This window comes from Eriocheir sinensis, chromosome 32, assembly GCF_024679095.1.
Source record: "Eriocheir sinensis breed Jianghai 21 chromosome 32, ASM2467909v1, whole genome shotgun sequence".
NCBI lineage: Eukaryota > Metazoa > Arthropoda > Malacostraca > Decapoda > Varunidae > Eriocheir > Eriocheir sinensis.
In genome coordinates, this window is record NC_066540.1 from 17,350,981 (window position 1) to 17,365,980 (window position 15,000).

General features: G+C 47.6%; 2 protein-coding genes across 46 annotated transcripts in view; one reads left to right on the top strand and one right to left on the bottom strand.

Annotated features, from left to right (window-relative positions):
* Positions 1–5,991, bottom strand: part of LOC127006354 (branched-chain-amino-acid aminotransferase, cytosolic-like) — a 9,323-nt gene extending 3,332 nt beyond the window's left edge. For 10 of the 44 annotated variants that reach the window (XM_050876207.1, XM_050876205.1, XM_050876190.1 and 7 more), the window contains exons 1-7: positions 5,759–5,990; positions 3,993–4,223; positions 3,035–3,223; positions 2,413–2,527; positions 1,471–1,625; positions 630–842; positions 1–478 (exon numbers count right to left, since the gene is read on the bottom strand). The exon at positions 1–478 is cut by the window's left edge. In XM_050876207.1, coding sequence (XP_050732164.1) covers positions 645–842; positions 1,471–1,625; positions 2,413–2,527; positions 3,035–3,223; positions 3,993–4,223; positions 5,759–5,869 — 999 coding nt within the window. In that variant the 5' untranslated portion in view covers positions 5,870–5,990 and the 3' untranslated portion in view covers positions 1–478; positions 630–644. Of the gene's footprint in view, positions 843–1,470; positions 1,626–2,412; positions 2,528–3,034; positions 3,224–3,992; positions 4,224–5,758 lie in introns of all 44 variants that reach the window. The other 34 variants (XM_050876228.1, XM_050876227.1, XM_050876224.1 and 31 more) reach the window with 26 other exon arrangements.
* Positions 1–15,000, top strand: part of LOC127006350 (vacuolar protein sorting-associated protein 53 homolog) — a 43,014-nt gene that overhangs the window by 6,271 nt on the left and 21,743 nt on the right. The window contains exon 1 of one of the 2 annotated variants that reach the window (XM_050876182.1): positions 13,564–13,746. The exons of the other annotated variant lie outside the window; for it this stretch is intronic. The gene's annotated coding sequence lies outside the window, so the exon portion shown is untranslated. Of the gene's footprint in view, positions 1–13,563; positions 13,747–15,000 lie in introns of those variants that run through there. 2 annotated transcript variants of the gene reach the window in all.

A 15,000-nucleotide genomic window follows, 5' to 3' on the forward strand; every position in this document is an offset into this window, starting at 1 on the left:
TTCTATGGCTCTCCCCACGACCCTCAAGCTAACCTAACTATCAAGCCTGACCGCCCAGTCGCTTGGTATCTTCCCGTACTGAATGCCACGCGAGGCTTTTCAAACAGGTTAACTTAAGCGATGCGACATTTAAGAATAGGACCTTCAAGACTCTTCTGTTCTATGGCTCTTCCCACGACCCCCAAGCTAACCTAACTATCAAGCTTGACCGCCCAGTCCCTCGGTATCTTCCCGTACTGAATGCCACGCGAGGCTTTTCAAACAGGCAAACTTAAGCGCCGATACGTTTTATCTTCTGTTCTATGGTTCGCCCCACGACCCCCAAACCTAACCTAACCTAACCTAACTATCAAGCTTGACCACCCAGTCGCTCGGCATCTTCCCGTACTGAATGCCACGCGAGGCTTTTCAAACAGGCAAACTTAAGCGCCGATACGTTTTATCTTCTGTTCTATGGTTCGCCCCACGACCCCCAAACCTAACCTAACCTAACCTAACTATCAAGCTTGACCGCCCAGTCCCTCGGTATCTTCCCGTACTGAATGCCACGCGAGGCTTTTCAAATAGGCAAACTTAAGCGCCGATACGTTTTATCTTCTGTTCTATGGCTCGTCCCACGACCCCCAAACCTAACCTAACCTAACCTAACTATCAAGCTTGACCGCCCAGTCGCTCGGTATCTTCCCGTACTGTATGCCGGTGATGGTGTCATAGTACCGCTGGGCCAGGGACACGCCCCCATCGGTTCCCTCCGTCGGCACCTTGATCACGCGGTCCTGATAGTGGATCTCCCCGACGGGTGTCACGACGGCCGCTGTGCCTGCCCCGAACATTTCCAGCAGCTGCGGGAGAGAGGGAGAGTTAGTGTGAGACGGGTGTGTGTGTGGGGGAAGGAAAGGGAAGGGAAGGGAAATTAAGGGAGTGTGGAAGGGAACTCAGGAAGGAAAGGAGAGAAGTGAAGGGAAGGGAGAGAGGGGGAAGGAGGAAGGCAGAAAGGGGTTTAAGAGAAAGGAAGGGACGAAGGAAGGAAGGGAAAGGAGGAAGGGAGAACAGAAAACGGATGTAGGGTTAAGAAACGAAGGGGAAACGAAAATAAAAGAGAAAGGGATAGGAAACAACGCGTAGAAAGGTAGATAAAGAAAGGAAGGAAGGGGAAGAGGAGGAGGAGGAGGAAATGAGAGAAAAAGAAGAACGGAGGAAAGAAAGAGGAATGTAAGGGAAGGAAGGAGACAGGGAATGAAAGAACACACACACACACACACACACACACACACACACACACACACACACACACACACACACACATACACACACATATAGCACCCCTACCTCCCCCCCTCCCCCTTACACACTTTAAAAAATACATAAGCTTCAATCTATACCACAATCGCCCCATCCTCTCTCCCCACTCCCCCACCCCACCCTCTCTCCCCACTACCCCCCTCCCCTCTCCCCACCCCCCCTACTTACCCTCCCCTCCTGGTTAGCCTGCTCCAGCTCCCCCATGGTGATGTCCCGCTCCGACACCTTGTACTCCCCCCACTGCCGCCCCAGGGTGAGCAGCGAGTCCCGCGTCACCCCGGGGAGGATCAGGCCGTCCAGGGGTGGGGTGACGAGCTCCTTCTCTGTTGGGGTGAAAGGGGGAGAAAAGGTTAGATGGGTGTGTGAGAGAGTACTGCTTCTGGGTAACTCTTGCATTAGAAAGTTGGACACGTTAACTCCCTCCAAACTTCATCTTTCCTTCCTTAAAACCATAATGAAAGAGTTCTGCTTCTGGGTAACTCTTGCATTAGAAAGTTGGACAAGTTAACTCTCTCCAAACTTCATCTTTCCTTCCTTAAAACCATAATGAAAGAGTACTGCTTCTGGGTAACTCTTGCATTAGAAAGTTGGACAAATTAACTCCCTCCAAACTTCATCTTTCCTTCCTTAAAACCATAATGAAAGAGCAATGCTTCTGGGTAACTCTTGCATTAGAAAGTTGGACACGTTAACTCCCTCCAAACTTCATCTTTCCTTCCTTAAAACCATAATGAAAGAGCAATGCTTCTGGGTAACTCTTGCATTAGAAAGTTGGACACGTTAACTCTCTCCAAACTTCATCTTTCCTTCCTTAAAACCATAATGAAAGAGCAATGCTTCTGGGTAACTCTTGCATTAGAAAGTTGGACACGTTAACTCCCTCCAAACTTCATCTTTCCTTCCTTAAAACCATAATGAAAGAGCAATGCTTCTGGGTAACTCTTGCATTAGAAAGTTGGACACGTTAACTCTCCAAACTTCATCTTTCCCCTCCCTAACCACCAACCTTTCCTCATCTTACCCCCCCACTCCCCCCCCAAAAAAAAAATGCTGAATGCCCCCCTGCCCCTATACCCCTCTCCCCCCCTCCCCCCCCCACGAGGCACTCACCGCCGCTCTCGTTGACAAGGTAGACCATTATGTTCATGGCGCCCACCTCGGTGATGCGGTGGTCCGGTCCGAACAGCCACAAGACCTGCTGCAGACCACGCTTCTCGGCCTGACGCTGAGGGTGGGGAAGGGGGTGTTAGAGAGGGGGGTGAGGGTGAGGGGGAGGGGTGGGTGGGTGGCGGAAGGTGAAAGGGATAAGGAGGGAAGGATTGGAGGAATGAAGGAATGGAAGGAAGAAAGGAAGGAAGGAGGGAAGGGTAGGAAAGAAAGAGAGAAAGAAGGGAGGAAGGAAGGAAGGAAGGAAGAGAGGGAGGACAAACGGGAGAAGGAAAGGAAGAGAGGAAAGAAGGAAGGGAGGAATGGAGGAAGAAAGAAAGGAAGGAAAGAGAGAAAGGAAAGGAAATTAGGAAGGGAGGGAGAGAAGGAAGAAAGGGAGGAAGAAAGGAAGAGAGGGAAGAATGAAGGAAGGAAGGAAGAGAGGGAAGAAGGAAGGGAGGGAGAGAAGAAGGAAGGAGGAAAAATGTATATAATAACAATAATAATAGTAATGACAAAAACTCAATATCTTCCTCCTAAATTCACCTCCACCTCCCTCTTCTCCTCCTCCTCCTCCTCCTCCTACCTGTATCTCCAGCGTGGGCCCATAGTTCGCTCCCATCTTCATCTCCCCAACACCTCCCGGCCACGCCCTGACGAAGCGGGGATCGGCCAGCAGGGAGACAGGCTTGAAACCGCTGGCGAAGTAGGGGCCCACGGGGGACAGAATGACGAACAGCAGGGCTTCGGCGGGGCGCACCACTCCCAGGGTAGGCTGCGGCAGGGGGGAGAAGAAGGGGGTGTTAGTGGGGGATAGGGTAAGGGTGGTGAAAGAGTTGGCAGTGGTGGTGAACTCTTGCATTAGGAGTGGGACAGGGTAAGGGGTGAGGGAATGGTGCTGGTTCTCAGTCTTGCGCTAGAGAGTGGGACAGTGCATATAAGGGCTGCGGCAGGGGGGGGGGAGAAGGGGGGTGTTAGTGGGGGAGGAGTGGTAGGGGTGAGAGAGTGGAGATAATGGTGAAGTCTTGCGTTAGGAAATGGGACAGTGTAGGGATGAGGGAGTGATGGTGACGGTTAAGTCTTGTATTAGAAATTTGGACAGGGTATGGGAGGATGGACATGAGTAGAGTATTAACTTCTACTACTACTACTACTACTACTACTACTACTACTACTTCTACTACTACTACCACCACCACCAGCATCTTCACTCTTTCATCCCTAATTTTTGTTCAACTTCGTAAGGCAATAGTCAACTAGCAACTTCACTCTTTCATCTCTACACTGTCCAACTCCATAACGCAAGAATCAACCATTACCCCCACTCTCTCATCTCCATTATCGTCCCACTTCCTAATGCAAGAGTTAACCAGCATCACTCTTTCATCCTTATCCCACCCCCTAACATAAGAATTCACCAATACCTGCACTCTTTCACCTCCACACCGTCCCACTCCCTAACGCAAGAACCTACCACCGCTCTCTCACCCCTATTACCGTCCCATTTCCTATCGCAAGCCGCCCCAACACCCCCAATCCCTCACCTCTGTGCCTATGAGCGTGGGCCGAATGTAGAGACTGGATGACTCCGTGTGCGGCACCCACTCCTGATCCACGTTGACGAGCTTCTTCAGGAGGGTGATGAGCTCCTCGCTGTCGAAGGTGGGAAGGGCTGAGCGCGCGGCCGTCCGGTTCATACGAGCCATGTTCATCCCGGGGCGGAACAGCCGGATTTCGTCGTCTACACCACGGAACGCTTTCATGCCCTCGAACAGCTGCGGGGGAGAGGGTGAGGGGGGGCGGGGTGAGCTGAGTGGAAGGGGTGATAGTGGAATGATGATGGTGGAGTAGTGGATGAAAGGAAAAGTATCAAAAAACGTTCGGGAGGGGTGATAGTGGAATGTTAGTGTTGTAGAAGTGGATGAAAGAAAATGTATCAAAAAATGTTCGGGAGGGGTGATAGTGGAATGTTGGTGTTGTAGAAGTGGATGAAAGAAAATATATATAAAAAATGTTCATGTTCTTATGTTCTTATGTTCTCATGTGCTTGTGATCTGCGCTGACGGAAATAAGCTCATCAAAATATCGCGAGCAAGATCATTTGGCGCGCTGAAAATATCCACCTCATCAAGTCTTTCACTCCCCCCCCACCCCTTCCTTCCTTCCCCTCCTTTATCCTGCCTTCCCCTCCCCCAACCTTCCTTCCTTCCCCCTCCCCAACCTTCATTCCTTCCCCTTCCTTCCCCCTCCCCAACCTTCATTCCTTCCCCTTCCTTCCCCTCCTTCATCCTGCCTTCCCCTCCCCCAACCTTCCTTCCTTCCCCTTCCTTCCCCTCCTTCATCCTGCCTTCCCCTCCCCCATCCTTCATTCCCCTTCCTTCCCCTACCAATACCACCCTGCCCCCTTCCTTCCTCTTCGCCCCCCTTCCTTCCCTTACCAATACAACCCTGCCCCCTTCCTCACCCTTCCATTTCTTTCCACTAATCTCCTTCCCCACCCCTTCCTTCCTTCCTTCCCCTCCCCCACCCTTCATTCCTTCTCCTTCCTTCCCTTACCAACACCACCCGTCTCCTTCCCCACCCTTTCCTTCCTTCCTCTCCCTTCCTTTACCAACACCACCCCGTCTCCTTCCTTCCTTCCCCTCCCCATCATTCATTCCTTCCCCTCCCTTCCCTTCTCAACACCACCCGTCTCCTTCCCTACCCCTTCCTTCCTTCCCCTCCACCAAACGGAAATAAACTCATCGAAATCTCGCAAGCAAGAACATTGACGCGCTAAAAATATCCGCGTGCCTCTCATCAAATCTTTCCCCTCTACCCTTCCTTCCCCTCGTTCATCCCACTCCCCCTCCTTCCCTTCTTCAACCTCCCTTCCTCTTCCTCACCCATTCTTTTCCTTCCCCCCCTCTTCCCTCTCCTTTCCTTCCCTTTCCCTCCTCTTCCTTCCCTTACCAACACCACACTTCCCCTGATCCTTCCTCCCCTATCCATCCTCTTCCCTTCCCTTCCCTTCCTTCTCTTCCCATTCCCTTCCCTTCCTTCTCTTTCCCTTCCCCTTCTTTCTCCTCGTAACCTCCCTCCTTCCATCCCTCCTCTTCCCCTTTCCTACCTTTTCTTCCCATTCCTTTCCCTTCCTTCTCTTCCCCTCCCTCCTCTCACCTTTCCTTCCCCTCGTAACCTCCCTTCTTCCTCACCCTCCCTTCTCTTCCCATTCCCTTCCCTTCCTTCTCTTCCCCTCCCTCCTCTCACCTTTCCTTCCCCTCGTAACCTCCCTTCTTCCACTCCCCCCTTCCCCCCCCCGCCCGCTCACCTCGACGGAGTAGTGGAGGACCTTGGCGGCGGGGTGCAGGCGTAGGTCCTGGAGGGGCGTGATGCGAGGTGCCCCCCAGCCGCTGTCCCGCGTGTAATAGATCTTGAGCATGTGGTCGGTGAAGGAGCGCCCGAACACCAGCTCCTTAACAGGCGGCTTGCTACGGAGCTGTTCGGGGCGGCAAAAGTCGATCTGCAGCTCAGACGCCTGGGGGGGAAAGGAGGTTGGGTGTTAGGTTAGGTTAGGAAGGGAATGACGAGGCTGTATTAGGATTGGGGGGGAAAGGGGGTTAGGTTAGGTTAGGAAGGGATGACGAGGCTGTATTAGGATTGGGGGGGAAAGGGGGTTAGGTTAGGTTAGGAAGGGAATGACGAGGCTGTATTAGGATTGGGGGGGAAAGGGTGTTAGGTTAGGTTAGGAAGGGAATGACGAGGCTGTATTAGGATTGGGGGGGAAAGGGGGTTTGGGGTTAGGTTAGGAAGGGATGACGAGGCTGTATTAGGATTGGGAAGGGTTAGGTAGGATCGGGTATAGAGTATCATCAAGGATTATTAAGGGGGTCAGCCTGTTTTTCAAGGTCAGAGAGGAGCTACATCGGGGTGTCATGAGTGTTTTTCTTGTTCACGAATCGGAAGCCTTGAGTGTTTTTCTTGTTCACGAATCGGAAGTCTTGAGTGTTTTTCCTGTTCACGAATCGGAAGCCTTGAGTGTTTTTCTTGTTCACGAATCGGAAGCCTTGAGTGTTTTTCTTGTTCACGAATCGGAAGTCTTGAGTGTTTTTCTTGTTCACGAATCGGAAGCCTTGAGTGTTTTTCTTGTTCACGAATCGGAAATCTTGCAAAAATTATACCGCCGGGCTCAGGAAACCACCAATGAACCCCCCCCCCCCCTCACCCCCCCTCCCAAGCATCATAAGGGAACGCAAAGTGATAAGGTTGTGGAATTTTCCGAGCAACAAAAAGCGGACTAAAAACAGCTGATTACGATATTGGGAAAGGGGATTAAGGGTATTAGATTTAGATGCGACTGATAACAGGATCGTAGCGCGGAATAAAAAGGATCAGAACCAATTAGATAAGATTGTGGAGTCTTCTGAGAGGCCAAAGTCGATATGCAGCTCAGACGCCGGCAGGGAAAGGGGATCATGAGGTTAGCGTAGGATTGGATCGCTTAGGAAGGGTTCAATAGGGTCGTAGATCATCATAAGAAACCACAAAGAAATTAAATAAGGTTGTGAAACTTTCTGAGCAGCAAAAAGTGGACTAGAAACGGGTGATTATGGTGTTGGGAAAGGGGATTAAGAGGCTACATTAGGATCGGGTACGACTGAGAAGGGTTTAGTGGGACTGCAGAGCGGAATAGGATCGGAACCAGTTGGATAAGATTGTGGAGTCTTCTGAGAGGCCAAGGTTGATATTATGCAGCTCAGACGCCACCAGGGAAAGAGGATCAGGAGGTTAGCGTAGGATTGGATCGCTTAGGAAGGGTTCAATAGGATCGTAGATCATCATAAGAAACCACAAAGAAATTAAATAGGGTTGTGAAACTTTCTGAGCGGCCAAAAGTGGATTAGAAACGGGTGATTATGGTGTTGGGAAAGGGGATTAAGAGGTTACATTAGGATTGGAATAGGTTGAGAAGGATTTAGTATAAGAGAAAGGGGATTGGGAGGTCAGAGTAGGATTGGGTGAGGTTACAAGGGGTTTAGGAGATGATGATGGTGTTGGGAAAAGGGATTAAGAAGCTGTATTAGGATTGGAATAGGTTGAGAAGGATTTAGTATAAGAGAAAGGGGATTGGGAGGTCAGAGTAGGATTGGGTGAGGTTACAAGGGGTTTAGGAGATGGTGATGATGGCATTGGGAAAGGGGATTAAGAAGCTGTATTAGGATTGGAATAGGTTGAGAAGGATTTAGTATAAGAGAAAGGGGATTGGGAGGTCAGGGTAGGATTGGGTGAGGTTACAAGGGGTTTAGGAGATGGTGATGATGGTGTTGGGAAAAGGGATTAAGAAGCTGTATTAGGATTGGAATAGGTTGAGAAGGATTTAGTATAAGAGAAAGGGGATTGGGAGGTCAGAGTAGGATTGGGTGAGGTTACAAGGGGTTTAGGAGATGGTGATGATGGTATTGGGAAAGGGGATTAAGCAGCTGTATTAGGATTGGAATAGGTTGAGAAGGATTTAGTATAAGAGAAAGGGGATTGGGAGGTCAGAGTAGGATTGGGTGAGGTTACAAGGGGTTTAGGAGATGGTGATGATGGTGTTGGGAAAGGGGATTAAGAAGCTGTATTAGGATTGGAATAGGTTGAGAAGGATTTAGTATAAGAGAAAGGGGATTGGGAGGTCAGAGTAGGATTGGGTGAGGTTACAAGGGGTTTAGTAAATGATAATGGTGATGATGGTATTGGGAAAGGGGATTAAGAAGCTGTATTAGGATTGGAATAGGTTGAGAAGGATTTAGTATAAGAGAAAGGGGATTGGGAGGTCAGAGTAGGATTGGGTGAGGTTACAAGGGGTTTAGTAGATGACGATGATGGTGTTGGGAAAGGGGATTAAGAGGTTGTATTAGGGTTGGGAAAGGTGAGTAGGGTTCAGTGTGAGAGAGAGGGGATTGGGAGGTCAGAGTAGGATTGGAAGAGGTTACAAGGGGTTCAGTAAGGGAATCGAGCTCTTAAAAGGGGTTTGGTAGTACTGTATACCTCTTAAAAAGGGTTTGATAGTAATCTAGACCGTCATAAAGGATTTGAACAAGAGATTTTAATATGATCGCAATGTTTTCCGGGAAGCAAGAGATATGCAATGTAGCAATGACTGGTGATAATGGTATTGGGAAAGAGGATCAGGAAGTTAGATTAGGATTAGATAAGTTTAAAAAAAGGAGTTGGAGGGAATGTTAAGAAATGCAAAGAGTTTAATAAAACGCCTGGGTGGGAAAAGGGATTAGGAGACCGTAGTAGGATTGGGTTAGCTAAGAAAAGGATTTGGTAGGATTATAAAGGAATGCAATGAATCATATTATACACCTGGGTGGGGAATGGGATTAGGATATCATAGTAGAATTGAGTGCGGTAAAAAAGGGATTTGGTAGGATTATAAAGGATTGTAAACATACATATTAGACACCTGGGTTGGGAAAGGGATTAGGACACCATAGTAGGATTGGGTTAGCTAAGAAAAGGATTTGGTAGGATTATAAAGGATTGCAAACATACATATTACACACCTGGGTTGGGAAAGGGATTTGGACATCACAGTAGGATTAGATGATGTTAAAAGGAGTTTGATACGAGTGAGGAGGATCATAAACGCTTAGAACGAGAGCTTGTAATAGGATCGGATTTCTCTTAAGGGCAGGAAAAGGGATCAAAGGGATTAAGAAAAGGATTTACATAGGATTAAGACGCAATAAGTAGGATTAAAGAGGATTAAGCTCTCGTTGATGTTGTTTTTGTTGTTAATTGATGTTGTTAGTGAAATTAATATTGTTTTAATTTAGGCGAAGTTGAGGTTAGGTCAGAGAGAGAGAGAGAGAGAGAGAGTGTGCTGGCGTCGGCGGCGTCTCGGTGGAACAGGTTCGAACCCCATGACTCTGTAAACAAACACAGAGGTAAACAAACTGAAACACACACACACACACACACAAAACAAAACATCATATATTCTGCATCATTTTCTCTCTCTCCTCTCTCTCTCTCTCTCTCTCTCTCTCTCTCTCTCTCTCTCTCTCTCTCTCTCTCTCTCTCTCTCTTGCACCATAAAATTGCTTGCGTTTTAATGTGTAAGCATGTGTATGTGTGTGTGTGTGTGTGTGTGTGTGTGTGTGTGTGTGTGTGTGTGTGTGTGTGTGTGTGTGTGTGTGTGTGTGTGTGTGTGTGTGTGTGTGTGTGTGTGTGTGTGTGTGTGTGTGTGTGTGTGTGTGTGTGTGTGTGTGTGTGTGTGTGTGTGTGTGTGTGTGTGTGTGTGTGTGTGTGTGTGTGTGTGTGTGTGTGTGTGTGTGTGTGTGTGTGTGTGTGTGTGTGTGTGTGTGTGTGTGAGAGAGAGAGAGAGAGAGAGAGAGAGAGAGAGAGAATATTTTAGAATAATCCCGTGTGTGTGTGTGTGTGTGTGTGTGTGTGTCTGTCCTAAAATACACACTTGGCAACACTGTGGATCTGGTGACGTCACTGGCTGGCTTAGTTGGCAACGCTGTTTTGAGGGCAACGTTTTTCATTTTTTTTTTTTTTAACTTGGCAACGTTGACTCATTATTACTTTTACTGTTATCATTAGTTTTATATGTGGTATTATTATTATTGGTAGTAGTAGTAGTAGTAGTAGTAGTAGTAGTAGGAGGAGGAGGAAGAATAAGACGAAGAAGAAAACGAAGAAGAAGATCAAGAACAACAACAACAACAACAACAACAACAAATGAGACAAGAGAAATAAAAAAAATAAAAAATAAAAAACGGGGAATATCCACGAAAAAATGTAGCCCACTAATTTCGAGATGGTGACTGCTTATTTCTGGACAAAATATAACGCTGTTTATTATCATGGAGGTGGTAGTTTTCTCCGGAATTCACTATTTTCTTTTTTTTACAACAAAGGAGACAGCTCAAGGGCACACAAAAAAAGAAAATAATAAAAAAAAGCCCGCTACTCGCTGCTCCCAAAATAGAATCAAAAGAGATGGCCTTTGATGGAGTTTGCAATGCCTTATGTGGACCCGCCCCGCCGCCGCAAAATGGCTCGCAGAGAGGTTCAACTTGGACTCCCGTGGGATATTGAGGGTCGCATTACAAGACGCACGCTACCACTCGGATTTTTCAGTTACCGCCGAGTGGCTTAAAACTACCCACATGCTGTCCTGAAGACCACCCATCAACCCGGACTCTAGAGGAAGCCGTCCAAGCGAATCAAGAACGAGTTCCGGGGGGCAGCATGACCCAATGCAAGATGGCGCCACTATAAACACTCGCCTGCGCCAGAACGGGCTGGGCCGACCATCAGGCCCCACCAGGAAGATGCCTACCGGCGCAACAGGCAACGACATAAAAAATAAAAAATAAAAAGACCGCCGCCCAAGAACACATATTTGACAAGGCTTTCGTAGGAGTTGTGGGGAGCATTTCCAGGGGTAGTTTTATGACCCTGGTGGTAGTCTGACCCTTCCTCTGTACCGTGAACCTAAGAAACACCTATTTGACAAGGCTTTCGTAGGAGTTGTGGGGGGCATTTCCAGGGGTAGTTTTATGACCCTGGTGGTAGTCTGACCCTTCCTCTGTACCGTGAACCTAAAGAAACACTCATTAGAACCCGATTGATCCCCTCTTTGACCTTGAGAAGTAGCTGATGTGATATTGGAAAGTGTCTTGTCTAAGGGCTTTGGGTGGGGGGTGTATTTAAACTACTCCAACCGAACTTTATATTACCTCCTAACTCCCCTATATATATGCGAGGAGGAAGCATCTTAACTCTTTCATCTCGACACTGTCCAACTCCCTAACGCAAGAGTCAACCATCACCCCCACTCTCTCATCCCCATTACCGCCCCACTTCCTAATGCAAGAGTTAACCAGCATCACTCTTTCATCCTTATCCCACTCCCTAACACAATAATTCACCAATATCTCCACTATTTCACTTCAACATCATCCCACTTCCTAACGCAAGAGTCAACCATCACCCCCACTCTCTCATCCCCATTACCGCCCCACTTCCTAATGCAAGAGTTAGCCCCCAGCATCACTCTTTCATCCTTATCCCACTCCCTAACACAATAATTCACCAATATCTCCACTATTTCACTTCAACATCATCCCACTTCCTAACGCAAGAGTCAACCATCACCCCCACTCTCTCATCCCCATTACCGCCCCACTTCCTAATGCAAGAGTTAGCTCCCAGCATCACTCTTTACATCCTTATCTCACTCCCTAACACAAGGATTCACCACCAGAGGAGGCTACGCTTTCCTGAATATTATCCGAGAAAAGTGAAAGGAATTGTAGATAAGAGATAAAGTGATAGGCACATTACAAAGGTTTTATTCTCCTCTTCCTCCTCCTCCTCTTCTTATCGCTGTTGCAATGAATGAAGAAATCTTTTTTTTTTTTTTACATATTTCTCTCTCTCTCTCTCTCTCTCTCTCTCTCTCTCTCTCTCTCTCTCTCTCTCTCTCTCTCTCTCTCTCTCTCTCTCTCTCTTCATTCCTTCCCTTCCTCATCCCGTTTCGCTTTCTCCCTTTTCTTCCTTAGCTTCCACCTCTCTCTCTCTCTCTCTCTCTCTCTCTCTCTCTCTCTCTCTCTCTCTCTGCAAAATCGCGTCAAACCTCAAATTCTCACAGCAATGCATCGACGCAGTAAACAACTTCACATTCAAGAGTAAAGCTGTAATACTCCCGCCTTACAATAGCTTAGTCAGACCCCACCTGGAATATGCGGTACAGTTCTGGCCTCCCCAAAGGATATTGCAACATTAGAAGCTGTGCAACGTCGGGGAGCAAAGATTGTCTCCTTGGCAACAAATCTCACGACGGGAGGCTCTCAACACTTATCATGCTGTCTCTTGAGGAACGTTGCCTCACTCTGAGCCAACGTTTCCCTAAGTTGCATAATATAAATTGTTGGGGGGGGGGGGGGGTCATGGGTCATCCTTCATTTCTCACTCTCCTCCTTATACCAAGACTTTGCATTTCTACTTTAGTGAATATTAAGGTGAAGGAAGTGTCGGTTGAGCTTGTTAGGAGTCAATCGTGTTACACTGGACCACTGACGGCGCGGGAGTTTATTCCATTCTCGCACTACAACGTTGGTGAAGAAACTTTTGGTGCAGTGTGAATTTACTTGTCTACACTTTAAGTTTTGTGACATTTCTTCTCGCTTGGAACTTGTCATCGATCAAACACATTTATTATTTGACCACACTCGTAAAATCACTGAGTATATATTTTAAAACATTCGATCAGTTTTCCTCTGAGCGTCAGAGGAAAACAGATCGAATGTTTCAAAATACTCAATGGTTTTACGAATGTGGAGAAATCAAAATTGTTTATAATCGATGACACTTTGCGAACGAGAAATAATGCCACAAAACTCAAATGCAGACAAGTAAATTCAGACTGCACTAATTTTTTCTTCACCAACGTTGTAGTGCGAGAATGGAATAAACTCCCCCGCCCTCTTCAGTGGTCCAGTGCAACACGATTGACTCCTAACAAGCTCAACCGTCACTTCCTTCACCTTGATATTCACTTAAGTAGAAATGCAAAGTCTTGGTGACATTGATATGCTTTCACTTAGTTAACCCAGTCTGGACCATATGTAGGGTCTGTGTGTCCTGAATGTCTATGTAAATCTCTCTCTCTCTCTCTCTCTCTCTCTCTCTCTCTCTCTCTCTCTCTCTCTCTCTCTCTCTCTCTTCTTCTTCTTTTCTTCTTCTACTACTACTATTACTACTACTACTACTGCAACAACAACAACAACAACAACAACAACAACAACAACAACAACAACAACAACTCTAGATCAATATAATTTCGTCACCTTTCTCTTGCTCTTTGTTATTCATTCCATTCCTCTCTCTCTCTCTCTCTCTCTCTCTCTCTCTCTCTCTCTCTCTCTCTCTCTCTCTCTCTCTCTCTCTCTCTCTTTCTCTGTATCAGGCACGCACACAGTTTCCACTCCGTCTGGTTCATAAGGTTCGTTTACTCGGAACTTTCCACCAATGGTCTCTCTCTTTTTCCTTCTCTTCCCTTTTCTTAATCAGTTTCTCTTCTTCCTCTTTTCTCTGTTTTATCTTTCCCTGTATTGATTTTTCTTTCTCTTCCCTTTTCTTAATCAGTTTCTCTTCTTCCTCTTTTCTCTGTTTTATCTTTCTCTCCCCCTTTCGTCATTCATCGCTGAGTGTCTGGAGGTAACCCACATGCCGCGCGGGACCTTCATTCAACCCAAGTTCAGCTACTAAGGTCAAGAGGAGTACCGGGGGGACGTATTTCCCTTCTCTGTTCGGGTATGTAACGCCCACTCTAGAACAGGTCAGGTAAGGTCAGGTCAGGTCAGGTTAGGTTAGATATAGGAATCATTCATAGTAATTTTAAGAGGAGCACCGGGTTGGCAGGGGCGTGTTTCCCTTCTCTGTTCGGGTATGTAACGCCCACTCTAGAACAGGTCAGGTCAGGTCAGGTTAGGTTAGGTTAGGTCAATATATATGGACACCTCCCGAAATTGACCTATCTTTCGGCCACTCCTCTAACTCTTTATAGGAGCAGCGAGTAGCGGGCTTTTTTTCACATTTGTTAACTTTTTTATGCCCTTGAACTTGAACTATTGAAGCCATATTAAATAAATGAAACATGTCGATCCCACACCAAAGTAGAATTTGACTCTTATAGATCACATGGGTAAGTGGATCGCATGCCAAAGTTTTTTTTTTTCTTTTCTTTAGGTGCAAATTATCTCGAATTCCTCTCCCGCGCCGTGGTCTAATTGGCTTAACGACCTTTAGTTAAGTGTAGCCAGCAGTCCGTTCAGCGCTCGCCCTTACATTTGGCTTCATGATTTCTAGTTAACTGAAGTAAGGGGGCTTCGTGGTGCAGTGGTTAGCACACTCGGCTCACAATCGAGAGAGCCCGGGTTGGATTCCCGGGCGGAGTGGAAAAATTTGGGCGGCTTTTCCGATACCCTACGCCCCTGTCCACCCAGCAGTGAATGGGGGCGGAGTGGAAAAATTTGGGCGGCTTTTCCGATACCCTACGCCCCTGTCCACCCAGCAGTGAATGGGGGCGGAGTGGAAAAATTTGGGCGGCTTTTCCGATACCCTACGCCCCTGTCCACCCAGCAGTGAATGAGGGGCGGAGTGGAAAAATTTGGGCGGCTTTTCCGGTACCCTACGCCCCTGTCCACCCAGCAGTGAATGGGTACCAGGTATTAATCAGGGGTTGTGTCCCGTCTCCTGTTCCCTTCTCCTATAATTCCTTCCCCTTCTGTTTCTCTCCGGCATATGACCACAGATGTTGCGCCGACTAAACGAAACTTTCCAACTGTTAGGTGAAGCAAGGAGTTCCATTTCATTCCCTTCTCTTCATCTCCTTTCTTTCTTTCTCTCTTCCCTCAACCTTCTCTCTCTACTCTATGGTGCAGTGGTTAGTGTCCCGAGGGCCTGCATGGGTTCGAATCCCGGCCTTAGCAGTTGGCGTGCATCCCACCCAGCTGTTTATCCTGACCTTCAGAGTGGTGGATAAATCTGTACCTGGGGAAGACGTCT